Source organism: Rhea americana, unplaced genomic scaffold (genome assembly GCF_003343005.1).
Source record: "Rhea americana isolate MKP2758 unplaced genomic scaffold, rheAme1 scaffold_62, whole genome shotgun sequence".
Classification (NCBI taxonomy): domain Eukaryota; kingdom Metazoa; phylum Chordata; class Aves; order Rheiformes; family Rheidae; genus Rhea; species Rhea americana.
In genome coordinates, this window is record NW_028186779.1 from 2,769,699 (window position 1) to 2,788,653 (window position 18,955).

The 18,955-nt window shown below is 39.5% G+C and overlaps 1 protein-coding gene across 1 annotated transcript in view; it reads right to left on the reverse strand.

Annotated features, from left to right (window-relative positions):
* The window catches only part of HECW1 (HECT, C2 and WW domain containing E3 ubiquitin protein ligase 1), a 265,441-nt gene that overhangs the window by 125,326 nt on the left and 121,160 nt on the right, over nucleotides 1-18,955 (reverse strand). The window contains exon 4 of the mRNA XM_085320214.1: nucleotides 1,625-1,719. Coding sequence (XP_085176340.1) covers nucleotides 1,625-1,719 — 95 coding nt within the window. The remainder of the gene's footprint in view (nucleotides 1-1,624; nucleotides 1,720-18,955) is intronic.

Sequence of the window (18,955 nt, forward strand, 5' to 3'; positions counted from 1 at the left end):
TATACTCAGTTGACAGTCAAAAAAGGAGTTTCTTTTCTAATGCAGTCTCAATGATTACAAGTACTAGACAAAGAAGATTTCTCTTTTAAAGATAAGTCCTTATATTCCGCTAAAAATGAATTGCTGCTGAAGCTGCTGAATCTGTGTTTATTTCCACATATGTACAAATGAAGAACTTGGAGAGATTACATATTTAAATCAGAGGTGCAGGCTTTCAGACATTTTTGTGTTAATTTAAAATACACTGCTGACAGTTAATAAATAAACAGTTGTCCTTCGATACTAGACCTGTCAAATYTATTTAATCAGTTTGAACGCAAGTCTAAGACATAAAAAAAGAATCTTCTAATCTCTCAGCCTATTGGTATTGTTTTGGTTGGCTAGCTTATCTTGCAGGTAAGACCGGAACTCAAATCAATCACATACGTGGTCCTCCCAAATTGATGCTAAGTCCTAAGTCAACTCACCACAAAGTACTTTTTAGTATCCTACAAACTTCAGATTTGCCATAAAATATTCAAGGTCACATCAGGCTTCTGAGGACAGTTGACGAGAACTCTGTACGCCCCCAAACCAGTGAATGGCTTCACTGATGTTCACTGACAAAAGCATATCATTGAGAAATGAATGCTTTTTATTCCTGAAAGATGCATCACCAACTCCTACCTAGCATTCAGTTTTTAGCTGCTGCTGAATTCCAGTTCTTCAAGAAARGGGCAAAGAGAACTTTTAAAATCTAAACTTCAGTGATATCTGCTGAAATCTACAGMGATACCCACAGAGAAGAGAGGCCTTTCCTGAACTCAGTTTCCAGGATAAACAACATCTGAGCTAGTCTTTGTCTAAAACTTCTTAACTTACGCAGGTCTCCACCAWGATTAGCTGGCAGGCAGTGAAACTCTCTCAGTCAGGCTAGATAATCTTTGAAAATCAGCAAGTCTTGCACTGGGCTTCTAAAAAAATTTCACTCTTASGGTGATTACATTTTCCAAAACCAGGCAAAATATACAGCTTTTTAAAAACCATTTGATCCATTTTATGTTTTATGCTCTAGCAAATCAAAATTTATTTCAACGAAGCTTCAGTCTATCAAAAATGATCTTCAGTACTTTGCTGAATCAGGGCCTAAATGCCCATACCTTACCATCGATGTTAGCATGTCATAGTATAGCTGATTCTGAAACTCAAAGGTGGCAATGAAAATGTTTACTTCTCAGCTTTGAAGAATGCACCTTAAGATAGTAAAATAAATTTCCTTTCCCAGACATTTATGGTGTTTGTAATTGCAGAAATCCAAATCCTTTAGTAATATCAGCTATGTTTCACAACACTCAGTACAGAGAAGGTAATTTAACAGAAATGGATRCAGCTAGGACATGGGACTTTCCCAAAATCCCAAAGATTACCTGTGACAAAGTTGAGAGCTGAATTCAAGTTCTTTTGGCCTATAAATTCATGTCCTAACTAAACAGGCTATCCATTCCTGTGTACCACAGTTTATTTAAAAGCAAACATCATGTTCAATTTTAATATAAAAGTATACAGAGCAGACAGGGAAAGCAACGCATAGGAGAGCGATAGTATGGAAGATTTATGAAAAATATAAAAGGTTGGCATAACTTACGGGAGCTGCATTGTTTTTCACTGTGACACTGGGGGTTGTGGCTCGTAGTGCCCCACTCACACCATGGTAGTATTTGAAGCAGATCTTTGTTTCAGCTAAAAAAGAGAATTATTCTGGATTAGCGAAACTGCCAGGGAGAAACTATACGTCTGGCTGCAGTGGACAGGTAAAATCAAGTTTGTTGCAAAAGCAAATAGCTGAATTGTGAGTAGTTTGTCTCTGGTTGATTGGCATGGCAAAGTATCTCCAGCCTCTGATCTTTTGCTTTGCCAGAGTGAAATTTAGAGMTTGGTTCCTGTGTCTTTTAAGAGTTTAAACTTCAACCTTCTCTGAGCAGTAGTTAYCACTGTCACATCTCAGAATATATGATCAACATCCTTTAGTTACAATAGGAAGAAGAAAAACAGGGACAGAGAAAAAATTACTGTTCAGATACACCAAATACTAACTTACAGAGCAAAAACTCTTAGATCTGTACGGTTGCATAATTGCTCACTGAAAGGTTTCACTGAATCACTTTGTTCTGGCCCTTGTCGGAGAAAGCAGATTAACTGCTCTGACAACTACTACATTGAAGCATTGTTTGGAAAAAGTGTAGTACCACTAGATCTCTTCTTCGTCTACTTCCACTGACTTCCAAAGATTTGAACTGGATGAGGAACACAAGCAACACCATGATTTTGCACTCGCAGCATTACCGTTTGCAAATGACACTGATATTCAGATAAATACACTAATTATGAGAAACCCATTTCAAGGACTGTATCAAAAACACGTAAGAAACGCAATCAGCTTCTGCTTCAATAGCGCTCTTAAAACCCACCAAATCGTCTGCTGCAAAAAGGAAAAGTATTTTCAACCAGCTTCTCTAACTTGGCCCCTAAGTACAGATAAGTATCAATCACGAATAGGCTTCATAATTCTCCACTCTTACCTGCCTAGACCCGGTGGCCTCGTGGAGCACACCCTCGCTCCCTTCCTGCCTGCAGGCTTGAGTTTTCTTCCAGAGGAAACTAGGGTGTGAACTGGGTTGGTTTGTCTAGATACAGTCAGAATACAGTAGACATTGCACTGTGTGTGTATATATATATATATATATATAGTGAATAGTTTGTGGGATCTGAAAAATGCCCATCTAAGCGAATGCAGTACTCGCATCTTGCAGTTTTAAGTAGGGAATGCCATGGAAATTTCCAGCAGCTCCTCAGGATATCTCAATATGCTTTTCATAATCAAGTTTTTCCTTAATACTCTGCTACTTCTCCCGTGCACAATTACTTTGCAAAGTCACTTCTACAATTATACTGTAAAAGATGATCTTTTGTACAGAGAAAGGCCTGATTTCTCTGTCACTGAGCTCATTACATTGTTTCAAGCTTTATAGCACACCGGTAGGTAGGACAGTGCCCACGACTAGATCTGCATCACTACCTTCCACCTCTATGTTTGCTGCCTTGATGCTTTGCAGCTGCTGCCTTCCCTGAGGCCCAGGGGAGCAACCTTTGCCTGCACTACCACTACAACGCTCACTGCAACTACTGCACCTACATACGAAAACGGTAAATGAAAGTCAATGTTTTAGTATACAAAGCACACTCATGTTTTAATGCCAGTAACACACTAGCTAAAATCAGTGCAGCTGTGACAGAAGATCATGCAACATTAAGAGCTGAGACCTTCGCCCAGACCACCATGCTGTGACCTGTCCTTAGGTAGGTCCATGCAACAGCTACTTACGGCCCCAGGTGGGACCAAAATGTGGGGACAGGAAAAGCAGTGGGGTCCCTTAAAAATGCAGGCCTAAATTGTTTATTCTGATTCTTATAGATAAACAGAAATACAAAAAGGAAAATAAACTCTGATTTATTTTTCTAAAGATGAAAAGTTGAGGAGCTTAGAGTTTTTCCATATTCAGATGTGACTCAGGCACTGATAAGTTTAGTTCTCCCTGAAAACCAAGGAGCTTATGATCCTAAGCAGTTCAAYTGCTTCGAATTTCCAGGTCACTTCCTAGCACTCCTCCCTGACATCAGGGACATCCAATCTATTGACTAGAACCAGAGAGCTAGAACAATTAATTTGCCACCGTATTTTCCAACTCCGCAGCTCATTCTTCATCAGATGACCAGACCTACATTTCTTCTCACACAACGAAAATATGAAAATATAGATACCTCCCATTATACATGCAGATGTGTATCCCTTGCACTTCACAAGCGGAGTGGGCTACACAGTCTTAAATCCCACAACGGGCTTTGTGGCTCATCTGTGGTGCAGGGTTGGGCACACTATATTTAATTAACAGCTATCCCCAAAATGCATTTCTGCAAATTCAACAGAACTACTCCAGCACTTGGTGGTGATGACATGCATAGTTACACCGAGGAGAGCAATAGCTTTAAGAGGACAATTTTGCAGTTTTGAGGGTTAAGGAGCCCAGAGCACCACTCCTGACTCGTAATCATTGAAACGGAAGTTAAATTGGCAGTGAGGCAGAACAAGCGACACCTTTGTTGTATCCAGGAGCAGCAGTTGTTTCCTTTTGGCAGCAAAAAAGCTGGAGGAGCTTGTTGCACTGGAAAAACTGCAAGTCCAGGTTGAATTTTCATGTTGCAAATTTCTCTACAGGACTTTTAACAGCTCAGCACTTAAACCACTTACTTACTGAGCAGACAGTAAAAGTTGATGATATCAACATTAGCTGTAACACGCAGTTCTCACCAATTATTCAAATTTTAATTTTCTTCTCCCCTGGAGATTTTTAGCTACAGTTTGTATGGAACATCTAGAGCTAGAATAAAGAAAAGCTTTTTTATTAACTCATGGAGTTAATAACCTCTGTTAGTAGCCTGTACGACAATCTTCAGGCATTTAGATTTCAGCAGGAAATCTAGCCTCAAGTTGACAACTAGGAAATTAGTTATCATGTATGTTGGGACATAACAGTTTAAAAGAAGCTATTTAAGTACACCAAAAATATTAAAAAGTTAGGACAGAAAAAAAGAGTGAATATATCTTTATGGAGATACTCTGGGCATTAGTATTAATTTCAAGGATAAAAAAAAAGATAATAAACAATCACGTGAGTATTGAAGATTCCTCTATTCTCAGCTTCACACAGTTATTGTTAATTCAATTTTCAAGCAGAGTGTCCAAAAACAGATGCAAAATGAAAAGCAGGCTTTCAAGATGCATTGCCATATCCAATTCAAAATGGTGGCAGAGGAGGAGCTGGAAATGGTTGGGAGCCATTCTTTCCAAATAGCATGTTTGGTGCCTTCTTTTTCACTTCAGCGGAGTCCTAACATTTCAATCTCTCTGAAGACTGCTGTTGTGTTTCTGAAGTATCTCTGAAAAGAGGCTTTTCCAAACCAGATGCAGACATTCACTGGCTTGGTACCACTGCCTCTGCAGATGAATTGAAAGTATATAAAATAAATGCAAGGTGATAACACAAATTATCCTGAATATTATCCAGCTGGCATCAGTACATAATATCCAGATATAATGGCTGTTTGCTTTATAGTCTTGTAGATTAGCTTGTTCTGGAATAAAGGAGACCATTTAACTCTGCTCTGTCACTCTCACTGCACTGTGCAGTGCACAGGTCAGAAGTAGCTGTCATCCAGTTAATCTCCACTATAAATGAATATCTGTCRCTGTTATTTTTATCTCAGTAATTATGAGTAACAGTTCACTGGATCAGGTGATGAAGTTCCAATGTTAAAATAATTACATAAAAAAAGTTAAATGCTCCTTTTAGTTAGCATAAACAGCAGCTAGATTGGTAAATCCTCCAAGAGATGAGATGTCTAAAGCTGCTCAGAAATCCTCGTGCCCGTGATAACTACCCAACTACTTGGCAGCTTTCAAGGATCAAGAATAAAACAGTATTGTATTCCCTTTACGCTAGGCCTGCTATCTCCACCACACCACGCCATTGTACTGCCTTCCACTGCATTGATATAAACAAAACAGACCCCAGTTGTATACTTGGGTCCACTGGAATGATTACCACAGATGCAAAAAATACAACTGTTCAGAAGCAAGGCCTCCAAGACAGGATATGGCAAGGTAATTAGAAACAAATTACTGGAGAAAGGATTCTGTTTCCTTCTTTACATCACTGCCCACAACCACCACTGTATGATATTAACCTGAAATTCCACATAGATGGAGCGGTCTTGGAGAAAGGCGAAGGAGTAGTGAYGCAGCCTTTCTCCAGACACCATTAAGATCACACCCGATTCAAAGAAAAGCCTYGAAAAGTCTGAGTATTGCCAGAGAACTCCTCTGCATGAAGTTTCATCCCTCTCACAGGAAAAAAATATCCAGTCCATGGAAAATGCTCTATCAAAGGTCTGAGTTATCTGAGTTATCGAATCAGTTTTGTAAACTAACTGGAAAATTACCAGCTGAACATTACGCTTCTTGGTAGCATTCTACAGTGCTTTCACAATCACCAAGCCCTTGCAAACACCATGCTTACGTCCTCTCACTTCGATTTAGTAATAAAGGTCTAGTAGGGTCTGTGATGAATTACAGCTAGAGATACTGAAGACTGAAAGCTTCTAGCTGCTCGCCTAGTTCCCATCATCCATCCATTCATGTCCCCTGGCCAGAGTAACTCCCCTTGTTGGCTTATTTTATACTCTTTGAAAATATCTCCATCCTTACTTGTCTTCCTTCATTCCTCTAGATCTGTTTGTCAAAATTACCCTGAATMACTTCTCTTTCTTTCGATCTCTAACTTGCTCTTATAATCCTCTATTCCTCGCTTACTAAGGCTAGTCCGGTCTCAGCAGTTTAGCTTTCACTAAAAAGGTGGATTTATTCTCTCAAATATAGGAAGTAGCACTTCCAGGATGAAGCTGTTTTCCTTATTAGGTTAAAAAACTTCCTAAAGCATATTTCAAGCAAAGACTAAATGATATTCTTTGCAGAGACAGGAAATATCAGTGTGCTTTTCCAGTTGGTGTTTGATAGGAGTATGTTAAACACATGASGCTCTAAAGAATCTGGCTATAATTTACTCTCATGCTACTTTCTGTTTCAGTTAAATAGCTAAGGTGCCTAGGCATTAGCCAAGCATTTTTGAGCACAGAACAATCTCTCTGGGAAGAAATGTCAGTCTCCAAAACCATGTCATTTGTGATCAATTCCTCCTATTACTAAAAGAGCTGTTGTTGCTGGTTTGGGGCAAACTTTATGCATAAAAAATGAAAGCTGTCAAAAAATAGTAATTGAAAAGGTAGCTGTCCATGGTAAGTGTGTGTGGGGGGGGGGCAACAAGTGAACCAAAACAGAGAAGGGAAGTAATTAAATTTTGAATCATAAAGGTGTTCTTAGAGAAGACCCAGAAGTGGAGTATACAAGCATATGATTCTGTCCGTAATCAGATTGCTACCACACAATCTTGAATTACAGTAGCAGCAATGATCTCTGAAAGTGGAGACAGTAGCTGGGTTTGGGAGTCAGTGCAGGGTAGAACTGTGACCGAATGCAATGGGGAAACCAGGACTGGCATGTGGAAAAGAAAAAAAAGACAAGGAAATATTGTGGGAAGCCAAGACAGTGAGAGATTAGATGAGAGGCAGAGGTAGGTCTGATGAGAAGTTGCAGAACTGTAATTCAGTAGGCAAGGACCCCAACACAAAAATTGAGGAAAGAATACAACTGAGATTAGAAGAGAGGCACTGAGCAAAGAGAGTGGGACAGGAATGGTGGGGAAGGCTACGACTAAATGAGAATCTAGGTCGAAGAAAGCAAGGAACTAGAGGCAAGACAAGAACAGGCAGAAGGGGAGAGAGTAAACAAGTAAAACCTAAGGAAGAAAGAGGAAGCAGTGATCTCTCCGTGAAAGTGTTCCTTCACTGAGCACGAAACAGAACCTAGGAGCTGTATCAGCAGCTACCCATGAAGCCCAGCGTGCAGGTGTATGTCCTGTCCTCCTCTGGTGCCTGACCATAGCTTCCTCAGCCTGCTACTGCCTGCCAACAGCACCCAAATCCTGGTTTTGAATACTACTGAAAGTATAGAAAGAGTGGGCAAGCTGTGGAACCCAGAAAGTCCAAATCTAATTCTCCTGAATTCACAGGAGCCTCTCCCTAAACATCACCAGGCTTTGGATAAATTGGATAGTTTCTCACGGGAATGTACATATCCTAAAGGCAGAAGGTTAAGATGCATATTGAAGATAAAAGGGTAAGTTACTACTAGCAGATCTAGTTTGTACTTACAGCAGCAACACAGCCTAGGACAGCAATGACATGTCTTACAGCRTCTGTTGCTGCTTCATGCAAATAACCTGCTTCAGAAATTTACTTCCTTGGTTCARATTCCTTGTGCTGTATCATAAAAACTGCATATTCCAGGAGCTGCCCATCCCATATGCAATGGTAGCATATAGCCTTCAAGCCAGTCTGCTACTCAACAACTACGGACTATGTATTTCCTTAGCCTGTAAATTGCAACTGCTCCCAATATGTTTAGTATCACAACTGTCTATGGTCTCTATAAGGTATGTCAATTTTTAGAAAATTGCTTTTTTAAAAAAATCAGGTCTGCACAGATGCCTGCCTTTAATACCAGATGCAGTATTTCTTCCAATCTTGCAAAAACTTTTTCCCTGCCCTGTTTTAGGATGGACATGCACACAAATACATATGAACATGCACACATACAGACTGTCAGGAAAAAAAAATTTAAACTGCAAGACACGAGATTCTAAAATCACAACTTCCAATTATTATAATGCTTCCAGGCATTATAATGTCACCACAGACTGCTATGGCTTCACAAATGTTGCACTTTCAAGGCTAAACTTATATCTCCCTTTATAATTAAGTGCTGATTATCATCATTTGCTGTATTACTGATTCTTTGTTATTATTTGTGATCTGCAGATGCTTTTTACTATTGACTTTCAGTTTTATTTCCTGTGCTTGATAATTTGATTCAGAAGCTACCTGCCTCCATCAACCAACAGAGTTGTACAGTAACTGAGTATACTGTCAGCTAATGGGTAACAACAAATTCCTTGYACACAGCGGGCCAGCTTAAATTGCTTGACCCCTCAGCATCACATGCTCCATAGTGAATTCATTCTGGATCTAGCTATGTACAACCCGCCTCTAATACTACGCTGTTGACATGCAGCGACACGGATTTGCTCACTCGTGACTGTGCTGTGATTAATTGTTGTTATTCCGGAATTTTTCAGCTTTAGACTCCAGAGTGCAAGCAAGGTAAAACCACACTAGTTTTGCTACCTGCCTCTCATTGTGTCCTATGAACGTAAGGATATCCAGGAGTTCCTTTTAACAGAGAAATATAACAATGTGTCTCTRTAAAGTACTTCTCAGGAAGAATGTATAAATCTAATTTTGAGACGCTATCGCTTACGTACTTCCCTCATAAAAAACTATCCTATTGACAAGATTTATTAGTGAAGATTAACCCATGTGAACGCTAGCAGCTGGACTGGAATGCATGTTTATACATTCGTTTCCAGCACTCGTACAAATTTCTTATTTTAGGCAGGGCTGCTAGCATTGCTGATTATTACAGTTGCTTGACATTTTCCATTACAAACCTTGTTTTTGGTTGCTTATACATTTCTCTAGTTATACACTTGGAATAAAATTTTGCATGCTGGATGTCTGCCTCAAGTCTACAAAGATATATACTATGAAAATTTCCTCCAGAAACTTTTAGTTATGAGGGTAAGAAAAAACATGTTTTTTAAAGATTTCTGATGACTTTTTCTTTCACCCTCCCAACATTAATTTAGAGCAGCAATCTCTGTACTAAGCATATACCTCTTGCTATTTCTGTAAAAATACATTAAGATTCAGCTAATTTATAAGCCTCTGCAAAAAATTCAGTTTGATATGCTCATTTGAGACTTCTTTGATTTTACCATCTAAATGCCCAAGAAATTCTAATTGTGCTGAGCATGTTCCAGACTGGTGCTAAGACAGACTTTTTCTGCAATGCAGATCTAAGCTCTTTCAGGCTGTGCCATGTCTGGGAATCTCTCTGGAGAGCAGGACAACTGTCTTTCCAGGTATTCCCCCCCTGATCCATGGCAGAGTCACCTTTGTTGAAGGAAGAGATGAAGGCARCCAGAGGCTTTAGGAGCTTGTAGTGGGGAGGCAGAAACCAGGACAAAAACAGGTAGGATCAGGAGGAGAAAAACTGCGATTTGTAGTAATCACAGGCACTGTGTAGAGCAGGAGCTTGGGAGAACAGGTAGCAGAGTACTGCTCCAGGTGTGCCAGCACAGAAGGGCACTGCCAGCTGCCCTCACAGTGGGAACTCAATGTGTGTCCTGAGGGGCTTGTATTTAAGCTCACAACTAGGCAACCATAGGGCAGAGGCAATGGGATTTACAGCCAGGCTGCTGGTTCAAAGTCTCTCTGGACTGGCAGGGGTTGGAACTCATTCAAAATTAACAACCATCCCACAGCTCTTGCGAAAGCCTGGTTGGCCACAGACAAGTGTCTGTAGCACCAAAGCTCCAGGTAAGTCTGGCATTTAGATCAGCAACTAAAGCTGAGGCAGAGCAGAGTAAGGCAAAACTTCCACAGTTCTTGCTACTGGAAAGGTCAGTGGAAGAGTGCTATTGCTGAGCCAGTAGCTAAAGATGCTAAATACCTTTTCTAAAAGAAGGTATTTTAGTCCTTATGTAGCTAGGAAGAAAACCTAAGGTTTGCAGTGGGGCATATTTTCAGACTATTATCCACTTCACAAGTTTTATTGTTTAATGTGGGCAATGGGACTGGAATTCAGTTTGTTCAGACAGCTCACGTCCTTGAAAACAACCATTTCCTCCTAAAATTATCTGCAGAAATGTGAGATGGGGAAAAAAAGACTCAGCCTTTTTTTTGGCTAGCACTGAGTCATCTCTCATCCTGTTGAAACCAACAGGACTATATTCATAAAGATAGCAGGATCCAGCCCAAAACAGGCAAGACTTGCATGTAATTACTTGCAGTCAAACCTAGCAGTGGTACCTGTCTGCTCTCCCTTTATGGATTGTTCTAAAGAAAGAATTGATAGGCACCAATCTGAGTGAATGAGATTTTTGTGGGTTCTTTGTAATCACTTACCTGCCTTTCATTACAGGAAGGAAGAGCTGTTTGAGAGAGACATTTTATTCATTGCAAACAGCAAATTATAAAGGCTGCACTAAAATCGAGTGTTTAATGAAATCCTGGTGCCTACAGGCGTATAATGTTTTTATGTAAATCAGCTTAAGGATGAGCTGTTGAGCATCAGCATTAGCAAGTGAGCAATTTATTTGAGAAAAACTTGAAACCATAAAAGCATTTGTAAATGTGTGATAGTTGAGTCTATCATAACTGGAAACCATGCCTCAAGTTTGTTCTCTGATTGTAAGCACTCACATACATTGCATGAAAAACAATATTGCAGGCGAAATCAAACACATGGTTAATCCATTTACAACAGAGATGATATAAAATAACTTCCAAAATGCAACAAGATTAAATTTTAAAATAGTATTTCTGTCTTAAAACTGCTTGTCTTCTTGGTTACAAGTTGCTCTCAGCATTTTGTTRTTGAAATAAATTAATAGAGGAAAAAAACTCTGCATCTGCAGTTATTTTTTCATTACCTTAACACATTACTCTCAAATAATCTTCTCTACTATTTCTCCTGTCTAGTTTGGTGAATCGAATTCCCCCTTTTTGCTCAACCAGTCAGTTAAATTCATATTTTATTAGGACATGTAACGATCTGTTTTCTGAAAAAAGAGAACAACTAACAGTTAGACTGGCTCTTCCAAGTACGSTAGAAATGAGCTTCACCTCACACTCAGAAAGGTATCTGTTTTGCTATGTTAGAACCAAATTGTCCTCTTAGCCACATTAGCTACAATATTCAAGAGGGAATTTGTACTAGAGCTATAATGCTTAATTCTGTTCTCAGTTACACCAATGTATATATTAAAACACTATATAAATACACAGAAAAGTAAAAATATAGAAATATTGATATCCTTGAGCTTTGTTCTGAGAGTCAATGGAGGTAGTGAGTTGGAGAGTCAGAGACTACAGATAAAGGTGTAAAACTGAAGCTATAAAATAGCTAAAAGCTACCTAAAAAAGGAAGAATAGACAAAGCTAGAGATCCTCTCCTCTCTTTTGCATTTACAGGAACTGGAATGGACCAGATGACACAAGCTCTTCTTGCCTGTCCCTGCTGCAATACGATATTCTTCATGCCTCCAGGTATTGTGTCTGTCTCAAGACATATGCTCTTCTAGAGCATTAGTCTGTGAGCCATCAATTCCTTGGTTTTGTCAGGGCATCGGTAGTTTAAAGTCTTAATTAAACACATATGGCTGGATTATGCCTTTAGGCACAGCCTTGAGCATGAGGTAACATATAAACTTCAGAAGTAGCCCTAGGAAGCAAAGMGCCTCAAATGCACCCTCTGTTTCACAACACTATTTTCTTCCTTTTGATCTGGAATCATGGATGGACCTGGCATTTCTGCTGATTTATACAAGCAAAAAATTACATCATCCTTATACTAACTGATTAGTACACTGGAGGGTGTAAGCTATGAGTTTATCTTCTTGTTTCCTTGGCGAAGGGAGAGGGCAGCATAAAAAGGGACATCTCACAGTTCCAAAGCCAGGCTAAGTTCTCTACACTGGAATTAGGGAGGATTCATGCTTTCGTTTTCATCAGTGACAGTTTAATTCAAGACACTTACTCCATTATTTCTTGAGGTGGCTTTTAATCACACGTCTAATAAGCACAAGTGCTTTTGAAGTTAGAAACAAAATAACATTGCCATGAGTCAGTTTTATCTTTTCTCCCAAACAAAGGGGAGATGTCTTTCAAGAGACATCTGTGCCAAAACTAAGTAACTGTGGGCTTCACCATTCCTCCAGCCCCTCTTGCATGTCACATCCATTCTCCGGTTTCTCTGCAAACTCCCTGAGTCATAAGCCCAATCTTTCCAAGTGCTAAGCTCTCTCTAGTTGCTTTAAGAATGCTTTACATCATTACCTTCTTTGTGTTTAGCAGTCACAATATACAATATTAAAACTCACAGTGTAACTCCAACTGAGAGCTAACTACAGTCAGTAAAGCATGTGCCTCTTTCCTCAAAAAGCATCTTGCAATTAAGTCCATGGGCAACAAAGTGTGAATATTACATACATAAACTTCCTTTGCACTTGAATGCAAAAGAGAGTATCAGGAGCTTATCATTATTACTCATGATATCATAACATGAGCTGCTTTTCTTTTTTAAATACACTTATCACACTTCAGAATCAGTATGCACACACTCCGTATCTCTACTGCACATCTCATGATATTTTTAGCCTAATATTTCCATGACAACGAAGCAAGAAATGGTCAGCTTGAGAAGATGGCTGAATGAGAATTCAAAATGCTTGTAGAAGCAGCTTCCTAGTGCTCAAATTCTTTCAGTTACCCACTATGGTAGTACATTATTGTTTGTTGCTGCTGTTTCCAACCATTACATTAAAGAGCAATTTGGGGTGATTAAGAGAATTACACATCATGTTACCATACAACAAAGACTGTTCAATGTTGCCATAGTACAAACACCCTAATAAAAGTAAAAAATGACAGCAAAATGCTATTTTAGATTATATTAAGAGCTCACAGTATTTCTCAGCAGGCATCTGTTACTGGTCCCAAGCACAGAAAAGAATAAGAGGTATTGTGATACTCCTTTGGACAACTGAGAATACATTATACATGCCAAGAACACAGAGGCAACTATTACAGTTCAAACTCTGGGCTTTCCTGGCTGCACAACAGGAATGGAAGAGAATTATTTACAAAATTTTGGGACACAAAAAAGGTGGCAAGTATTCGAGCTGCCAGACTTCAAAGGTTAATGGCAAAGAATGTAGGAGGGAGTAACCCAAAGAAAGGCCTACACCTCTGCTTTCTCCTCGGGACTGTTTGGTCTTTTTTGCAGAACTCTTAACAAGCTAACACGTTATGAAGGGAAAAAAAAGGGATAGTTGCACCTGTGTTTCGCCACYGTAGCTCTTCTGAACATAAAAGGTAGGCATAGCACAAAATGGTGTAGCACAGTGGAGACTGAAATTATGAATACAGGCACATTAGTTCCTGCATTTGGGTTACCATCTTGCAAACATTTTGTTCCTTTCCATATTTCCTTTTTCCTTCTTTGCCACAATGAATAGCAGACAACAATATATAAATTCTATCACTAAACATTTGCTACACTATTAAATACAAGTATGAGATGAACAGCCTTGCACTGTAATTATGCAACGACCAAAATTCCCTGAAGTTCAGTTATTCTTAAAAACTGCATTCTTAGAGATCTATTCTCTTCTCACTGTACCAAAGGTTTACCTGGGTAGAGCCTGTAAGCATTACTTAATCAAAGGAAAACAGACTTCTATTTCTTCACAACTGAAAGTTGTTCTCTTGTTTACACATCCAAAACACTTGTAATTAATTGGGTTTGACCACTCAGAACCATTTTTGAATTAAAATTGCAGGTCAGCTATAATTCTAAGGTATGTTTTTCCTCCGTTCTCTAATCTTACAAATCCTCTGTTTAAGAGCAGTGGGGCTATGTTCCTTCTACTTACTGAGAAACTACAGGCAGAGACCGAGTTCTCACAAAAATTCACGTGCCACACTGCAGGCTGGCAGAACCCCATCAGTGTAACGTCTTTGTAAATACAGTGCTTCRTCTGGGGTATAATGGATAAAATGTTGGCCCTACCCTTTTTAAAATAGTGTTGCTAAATTTCCTCCCCAGCTTATTGCTGATAAACCCAACAGGGATGTGTGTGGCAGACGCAGGTTTAGAAAGATTTACTTTTTCCATTGAAGACTGGTAAACAGAAATATAAACTTGAAGCCCTGGTTACCTCAGGACACACTGGAGATCCCAGAGCTGTCTCCTGRCACACAGCCCCTTTGCAAGTCTCGTCTTTCTCTGGGTCTGTGCAATTGCCCCAGATCAGAGGATCTCTGTTGCCGACAGCCAGCATACTAAATGTCTCGAAGAGAAAAGCCCTTGGCATTCTCGCTTCATGCACTCTGATCAGCCTCATTATCATGGTTTCTATTTCAGTATCAGCTCACAAACTGTCTGACTGTGGCCCACGCACTGAGAGTTTCAGAATCACCACTGCTTCACGTGATATTGTGCATTGCCACCACCTCCTTTTCCAGGGACAAAAGGGAAAGAGGAGCCACAGTAAGCCTCATGGAAAGAAGAATCCTTTAGCAGTGCCTCTGTCCCTCCTTGCAGAAGCGTCACAGACCATCCTTTCCCCTGCATTGCTCACTTCTGCATTTGGCAATAAATGGAAATTTCTTTCCTAGAAACTGTGATTGTGCTCCCTGGACATTTTCATGCATTTGCATCTAATCAATGACAGTGTCTGTCTATTACTGCAGATATTATATGGACTGCATATAGTGACAGACTACATAGAAACAGTGAGTATGGTCCTACAGGACTTTACGTGAAACTCCTTTACAGGGAAGCAAGTCACGGAAATTTCTGCCTACAGAGGTGACGTCAAGTTCTGTCCAAGATGTCAAAGAGAAAAAACATCTCATGAGGGAAACTATGGAGGGCTTAGGATCTGAATCAACATAGAAAGATGTAGGGTGAGCATTAACAATGGAGTTCAGGTTTGGATTTAAAAATCCATYTTATATTTTCTGAAGAATGGTAAGAGCCTCTTGAAGATACTCATTAGAGCTTTGCTATATTTCAGTAGGAATCAGGAATTGGACTTTTGCTTTTGACTTAGTTGGATTCAAAACCATAGGGAATGTTGGAATATAGTACTGAGCCTCCCTGCTCTCTTTTTACAAAGATAAGGAAGGACCCATCAAACACGGCTGCTCTTCTGATGTTTGCCCCTAAAGTAATCTTCTACAAGAATCATACTTTGACTTTTGTGATTCATTTTACAACTTTGATTGTAGAAGAAGAAAGCAGGTAACTTGCTGCATTTGACTGAGTCCTGTGACAGTGAATGGCTACATACACTCTGGCTTGAGATGGCCTACATGTGGCTGCTCATTCACCAGAAAACACTGTTCCCAAGGCTATTTTGATTAGCTGCCACTGCAATGGTCCCTACTGTCAATTTCCACAGGAATTTGTAAGACTTAAATGACAAGCTATCAAGAAGAAAAAGATCAAAAATCCTTCCTGCTAAGGATAAAGTATTATACCTGTTGTTATTTCTCACCTTAGCTCTCTCTCTGAAATCCCCTGTTGTGACTTCTTTTTTCTTTTTTAATACTTACTTCTGCTCACCATTTATTTGCAATATAATAATTAGGGAAGAAAACTGCTGTAGTCTAGTATGAAACGTCACTTTGGAAAACCACAATTCCAAAGTCACCTACCAGCTCCAAAAGAACAGGCTGCAAATGGGTTAAATTAAGTTGGGAGTCAATTTAAAATATCCTGACTGCAAAAAGACCAGTGAATCTAATGATGAGAGCTTTGGATGAGTGTATTTTGTTTGGATGAGTGTACTTTGTTTTTAAGCAGCATAAAGGTATGTAACTATGGGGAGAAATTACTATGAACCAAATGCTGCATTTGCGTAAATCAATGAAACTCCACATGCAGTATGTAAAAATGAACATCTTATGACACATATTGGAATAATAAGAATCATAAGCATAAGCAGTCAAGGTACTGCCAAGTCAGAAAGGTCCATTCTATAGTAAAATATATCAAAATACACACTTGGGATTGTTAAAAAAAATAAAGGTCTTTACATCGTAGTTAGCTCCTACTGAGCTAACCAGTATGCCAGTATGGCATCTATCTCTGTAAATGCCAGTATGTCAGTCACCTGAGGATCTGCCAGGTTGCTATTGCATTTTCTCTGGCTTTGCACTTTGTTGCAGCGCAAGTCACAGATGTACGCTCCATTGGCTGGCACTGACATTTGCAAGCCTCCAGAGCTGCTGTCCTGACAACAACAACTCCCAACTTGCTCAAGCCCATCCAAGCTGAAACTGCAGCAGTCACACAAAAAGGTTACGGACAGGAGACTTTTTTTTTTTTTTTTTTTTTTTTAAGCAAAGACTCGGGTCTCAAACCTGAATGCTCTCAACCCATGTGGAATTGGCTGCACTGTGAAAAGGAACCCCTAATGCAAATCATCAAATCGCTTGAGCAAGATTTAACAGCTGTTATGTGTCAACACTGGCATGACTGCACAGTGCAGCTGGCAGATAACCTCAGCTACTTTTAAAACGCTGTTTTACAGAAAGAAGCCTACTGATAAGTTAGACAAAATCAAAAGTAGTGTTAAAGGGCATCTGAAAAAAGAATTAATTAGTGAAAAGGATGATTCTGGAGTAAATTTCCTTTGAATCACCTGTGCATTTKTAACATGTACAACTGCCAATTCACAGTTAAATATATATTATATACATTCTTCCCCAAATTTGCCCATTCTATACATAAAAACAGGACACGTAATTCTAATTTCAACATTCACATTCCTGCTGTGGCCTCCTACGGCCACAGAAAAGTGACTCTCAACCTTTACAASTGTATATGCAATAACACTGAAAAAGCAAAGTACTCTGGCTCTTATTGTAGTCTGGAAGACAGGTTGTGCCTGCAGTAATGTTGGAAATCCTAAGCGGCTGGCAAAACCTGTGCCACCACTTTGCCATCTCTACAGAAATGTACTGAGCATTTAGTGCATAGGATGAAATCTCCTAATTCAGGAGGTCTTGATTCTGTCTAACCTCTACCTCTGACCTGCTGTAGAAGTAGTTTCACCCTTTCCTGACTTACACCCTCCTCTATAAAACGATGGGAATGATGCTTACTTCAACCCAAGCTGAAGGAGAGAAGGGTACGAGTGTTTGCTGGTCCTTTCACAAACTAGTTTTAATAGTAATGCGGCTATTCTTCTGTCTCTTGAAGCACAATACTCACAATTACATTCAGACTCAACCCCAGCAAAACTAATTAGCATCTGGGAGCAGCATAATAACCCAGTAACAGTTAAAATCCCAACAGGTACATGTTGGTATTATTASGTGAATCTATCTCTGTGAAGTGCTCCATGCACACTTCCATGCTGACTTGAAGGGACTGGACTGAGCAGGTTATCACAGGATTTAAGTCTACTTATTGCTTAGGCTGAAATCAGTCAGGTCATACTAAAATTGAAATGTACATTCCAGAACTTTTAAAAGCATTTGTTTGCTTAGATATCCCCTACTCCTACTCCCCCTTCAATCACAGATAGCATTCTGCTTTAGAAGTTTCTGCACTGCAATCCTGTCAGCCCTTATATTATAAATCCCACTGCCAGAGTATGGCATCCAGTGAAGCACTGTATTTGCCACCTTGCCCAGCAATCAAGGAAGGAAGGACTGGAAAGCAAGACTGAAAGTTACTGGTCTAACTGGTTGGCTGTAGATGCCTAGAGCCAACCCATGCAGAGCACTGGGATGGGAACGATCTACGGCCACTGTGGAAGGGAGCTCTTGGGGAAGGTAAATGGTAGTTTACAGTCAATGCAATGATACCAATAGCAGGCACTGCACCCAGCTAGACAAAGCCCATCTGTCCTTACTGTAAAATATATTGCAGATGCCTTAACCAAACACAGGTTTTTCTAGATCATCTGTTTCACCAGCTTTTCAGGGAAACTGTTGCCTGCTTACAACAACCTTTCGAATTCAGTACCATCTGTTCAGATGTTGCACACCCCACCCAGTCACCATGATTCCTTACTTCATATGTTTCAAGCACAAAACAAACTGCCAAAAAAGGTGATCTGGAAAAAGTATTCATAGGTAACTTTTTTAGTTCACTTATCAGGTCAAAAAGAATCTAAAAAGATCTACTATAAATGATTTTAAAAGTATCTTTCTTACTAACCATCACCAGTAAATCTGTAATTTTCAGTAGTGTTAACAGCAGAAAAAGAAAAGAAAAAAAAACTATTAATGAATTTTTTAGAGCATAAGAGCAGAGCTAGTTGTCCTACTAATTTGATATTTTTGATTTTAGAGAGTGAATTTCAGGACAGGTTTGAAACAGATTGATTTGTAGGGCTTCTTCGTCTATTCCTTCTGGGAATTTGTAGTCTGAAAAGAAAACCTTTAAGCTCTCATCTGCTGTGAACTGATATCCCCTTATGTAAACTGAAGGATCTGTACGAGCAAATACATGCAACGCATCCAGCTTCCTGTTTTCCAACAAGCATCTCTTACTAACACATGCATATTCCAGATCTGAATTCTCAAATGGGCTTGTAGGATA